This window comes from Carya illinoinensis, chromosome 14 (assembly GCF_018687715.1).
Source record: "Carya illinoinensis cultivar Pawnee chromosome 14, C.illinoinensisPawnee_v1, whole genome shotgun sequence".
Classification (NCBI taxonomy): domain Eukaryota; kingdom Viridiplantae; phylum Streptophyta; class Magnoliopsida; order Fagales; family Juglandaceae; genus Carya; species Carya illinoinensis.
In genome coordinates, this window is record NC_056765.1 from 17,229,330 (window position 1) to 17,234,186 (window position 4,857).

Here is a 4,857-nt window from a genome sequence, read left to right on the forward strand (position 1 = left end):
TGCTCAAAACAGGGATGTTGGAGCATTTAAATTTAGTTGTTATGCACTTCAAGAATTGTTTTTGGCATTCACTGATCCTCGTCTGATTTGAAGAATAGTTTGGATTTGTGTTATTGGAGAAGGTGGAACTATCCTAAGTATATACCCGATTAAGTTTTATCAATTTTTACTCATTTGAGGGATTATATTACCGCTGCATTTATCAAGTTTAGATTACAAAACTGTTATCATAAATATCTAGCATCCTGAAGGCACTTCAAATACTCATTTATGAGGGGTTGATATCTGGTCCCACATTCTATTTGTGGATATGGTAGAATCCAATATCTCCGATGTAGATAAACAATCAACTTTAAAATGGAAAGTCATTCATCACGTTTGGAATGTACAATAACAGCCATCAAGTAGCTATTGCCATTTTCCTGCAACACAAGTTAAGCTTTTAATACATTTCCATTGGTCTGTACAAGATATGAACCAAACTATCAGTCTTAAAATGAAACATATACATTTAGATCTTTGCAAAATATTACTTTATGCAATACAAACAATCAGTCTTTGCAAAATTCATTAAGATCTTGATTTTGGTTGCAGCCTCCTCGAACTGAGATCTATATAGTGGCAGCATATAGTGCATTCCGACTGAATCCAGTGCACTGTACTGCAGGAAAACATGACTTTAAAATTAAACTCAGGTATCCTCAGATAGACATCTTCAATTTTATCTGCCACAATATTAACAACAACATAAAAACAGATAAAAAATACTCGGTACATTGCTAGAAATGGCAGCTAGGTCGTGCTTGCAATAACTGCCTCACCTAAATGGCACAGAAATATCTTATTCCCTTGACTGTATTCTTTGCCTACCTATATACACAGCATTCTGTCATGCTTGCACCTACCTTTCAACTGTATGACCAGTTTATTAACTTCAACCCCTCATCTCAAACACAAGATAATACTTGCACCCTAAAAACCCTAATACACTCAATCTTTCTATAAATACTATGGCAAGTTTTTTTTGTGGAAACAAAATGAGGATATTTAGCAACAACAATAGCACTGTCTGCATGCTGTGACCACATGATTATTTATTTTGAGATGATAAAGACAATGTTTATTCTAAAAGTAGAAAAAAAAAAAAACAACCCATCAATATTTGGCATGGAAAACAAATTTTAGTGTACATTTGGAAACATCCTATCCGCATGCCATCCCACACCAAAAGAGTCATTCAATAACAACAATAAATAACTTCCCAGTAGCATAGGGGTTCGAATTGTCGAGATGCAGCACAGGAAAAAGATCATCCCTTGGGGAATCTAACATGACAAAAGTTTAGATTTGGATCTATTTCCTCAGCAGATTGTACATGTTACAGTCAAAAGAAGATTTTCTTCATTATCTCCCCATATATCTATCTCTTTCAGCCATTAATTACCAAAAAAATCCAAAAAGTTCTTTGTTTAATGCCTTCCAAGTTTCCAACCGTCCCAAATAAATCTCCAATAAAAAATCAATGGGAATTAAGTACTATATGCCCTGCAAATCTTTCTTTTTCTGCTTGTTTTTGGTTCTAGTACCCATATTTTTTTTCCTCTATTTTTGGATAGGGCCCGAGAAGCTAAGAGTCATTACCTGAGCCCTCCACCAATTTCAACTTGGATTGGGTTGTGATCTTGGGCTCTCACCCTGTTCACTTTCATCCACCAACAGTTTCCTGCAAGTCTAAGTTCCATCTCAAAAAAATATATATATTCAAATTAGAATTTGAACTACTAAAAATCAAGTAACAAAATAAGCCGTTGTCTAGTATAATATCTATTTTTTTCGCTTTGTTGCCAATTTCTCCACAAGTGGGACCTTCCTCATATTTGGAGGTCTCCGTTTCCCTCGAACGACGTTAGGGCTTAAAATCTTTTTACCCTTATCCAATACCACCTTTGGGTTGGCCATCTTTGATTGGATAGTCGACTGACATGTGGAACCTTCACATGATTTATCAAAGTCATCAACATAGTGCAGGAATGCATGGACTTTATCATTGTTTGAGGATATTTTGGCGGCTAATTTCGAACATCTTTGGATCATAAGTTCGTAATTACGCGTGTCTAATCTACCCCGCACGTCATCATAACTACTTCTGATTAATGTGTAATGCCTCTTTAAGTCCTTTCTCCATCGATCTAGGAAATAAACTTTCGGCAGCACATTAATGTTCTTCAACTGACAAACTCTAAGTGCATGCCTACAAATAATCCCCCTCATCTCAAACAAACCACAAGTGCATTTCACCTCGCACTCATCTTCGTTATAGTAAACTGAGTAATGAACTCTTTTGGTTTGCTCATCAAATGATATTTCATCCAACACGTCAAATGTTAAAATGCACCCCTGTGTGCTAACCAACCAACAATTACAACCCATTAGTCCCATAAACTCTCTTTGGACCTCCTTAAACTTTGCATTTGTATAGACTTTTTGAAACTGCTTCTCAATGTTGAAAGGGGAGATGCAGGGGATAGTTTGGTTGGTAGAATTGAAATCAGCCGTTGTCTCGACCTCCACTTTCTTTCTAAGAGCATTATCGAATTGGGCGACGAATTCCTTCAATGTCGTCCCAGCATGGACATACCCATCAAAAAATGCATTCATACTTTTAGACCTTTGCGTTGTGCTCATACCAGCCCAAAATACACTCTTGAGGAAAACAGGAACCCAAAAGGACCTTTCCTCATATAAGGTCTGAAGCCAATTGTTGCCGATAAGATCATACTTCATAAGTAGTCCACCCCAGCTCTCCTCAAATTCTGTGGTGGTCTGTGAATCATATAATGCCGACTGGATATCAGTCTTCAACCCAAGGTTGAATTTGGCGTGCGATTCTAACTTCTCAGGAAGTTTGTGCATGATATGCCATAAACAATATCTATGGCGAGTTTCAGGGAATACAGTAGCAATCGCATTCTTCATTGCTCTATCTTGGTCGGTTATGATAGACTTCGGCGCCCTACCCTTCATGCAATCCAACCACATCCGGAACAACCAAACAAAACTATGTGTGTCCTCGCTTGATAGCAATCCAGCCCCGAATAGTATGGACTGCCCATGATGGTTAACACCCACGAATGGAGCAAAAGGCATACCATACCTATTTGTTAGATACGTTGTATCGAATGATACAACGTCTCCAAAATACTCGTAGGCGGCTCAACTACGTGCATCAGCCCAAAAAACATTCCTTAGCCTTCCCTCATCATCCACGTCCATATTAGAAACGAAGCCATCATTCTGATCTCTCATTCTCTTGAAATACTCATTAAGTGCATCACTACCTCCTTTGCCCAACCTTAAATATCTAGCTTTGTCAATGTAATTCCTACAATCTTGCTCTTGGAAAGCTAGATTCTCATAACCCCCCGCGTCAACAACAAGAGAATAAAAGTTCTTACTCATTCGTATACCGGCTCTATCATTCAGCTCCAAGATCCTTTGACTGTATTGATCTAGGTGTTTATGGGATCGCAGTAGTCTACTTTTCTTGGGGCTCACAGTAATATGGTTGTGAGAATTCTCAATAGTGGTGAAAACCCATTTTCCATTTTTGTTCAGCGCTGCATTTACCTTCGCCTTACAACCTGTTTTGGTGGTTGCCCGTGGCTTCAAGATATTACTGTTTGGCTTGGGATCGTACTTTCCACTACGGGCACAACCAATGGTCAGATACACCGGCTTCCCATCATCATCTCTTTTAGTCCTCTGTGTCCTTACACCAAAACCCTCTTGCTTGGCATACTTCTTATAGTACGCCACAACCTCTTTCTCACTGTCAAACTCCAACCCGGATCTTGGTGGTTCAACTTGTACCTCATCATCCCGGACAACAGTGGTACCCTCCAAATCTTCATTTATGTCAAAGAACATTTCTATCAATGGAAACATAAGGATGAATTAGCAATAATTCAATATTAGAGTCATTATTTAAGGCAAGCATATAAAACGGTAATACCATCAACATCATGACAACTTCCAACATTTTCTTCAAATTCATCACTATTTGGTATAACTGACGCGGGGGGCGTTTCTTGCCTCAAGTACTCCGTATTACTCGAGGACTGGTACTGAGTATAATAGCAGCACAGCACTAGAACAAATCAGCTATCCTCAAACAAACAAATTAACATGTAAATTTTAGGAATTTGGGTAACAAACAGAAATATACCCGGAATGAATCGTCAACTCTAATAAAATCCTCCAGATTACTCGCCAGAGGGTAGGACATATGGTGAGGATGCTGCAAGTTTTATGCAATTAGTTAGATGCATGAGCACGTCAAATGATGTATGTAAAAATTCTATCATCAGCCTGCCTACTCACATGGTCTAAGTTTGGACATCCTAAGCCATCATTTTGATGCGTGTAAACTGGCTGTGAAGTCGATGTTGAAGGCCTAGGTGCCATTCTATCTTCCTCTTCCCCCATTACACTAAAATTAAGATGACTTACAAAATTATTTAAAGTCGATATATATATTTTTTTATAAATGTAAACACAATAAATCAATAATTAAAATTTTGGTAAATACTCATATAGTGTGCAAAACTACAAAGGTCTCAACAATTTTTTTAAGATCACTACACAATAAATCAATATAGACTAGTTTTAAAAATAACTAGATAGTGTGCAAAACTTCAAAGGTCTCAAGAATATCCCAGCTCGCTTGGTGCCAGATTTTAACGTGTACAAAGTCCCATGATACTAAATCTTATATCTAATAAATAAATAATTTATATTTTTAAATAATTTATTTTAAATTTGTTGTATTAAATACAGATTCGAGAACTTTTATTTAAA

At 37.3% G+C, this 4,857-nt stretch overlaps 2 protein-coding genes across 2 annotated transcripts; both read right to left on the minus strand.

Moving 5' to 3' along the window:
* Nucleotides 1-1,824: 1,824 nt before the first annotated feature.
* Nucleotides 1,825-3,147, minus strand: LOC122293648 (protein FAR1-RELATED SEQUENCE 5-like). The gene has a single exon (XM_043102171.1). The coding sequence runs from the start codon at nt 3,145-3,147 to the stop codon at nt 1,825-1,827; it is 1,323 nt and encodes a 440-aa protein (XP_042958105.1).
* A 66-nt stretch (nt 3,148-3,213) lies between these two features.
* Nucleotides 3,214-4,485, minus strand: LOC122293650 (protein FAR1-RELATED SEQUENCE 5-like). Its single transcript, XM_043102172.1, has 4 exons — nt 4,381-4,485; nt 4,226-4,297; nt 4,013-4,124; nt 3,214-3,929 (listed from the first exon to the last, which is right to left on the minus strand). The coding sequence occupies exons 1-4, from the start codon at nt 4,483-4,485 to the stop codon at nt 3,214-3,216; spliced, it is 1,005 nt and encodes a 334-aa protein (XP_042958106.1).
* Nucleotides 4,486-4,857: the final 372 nt, after the last annotated feature.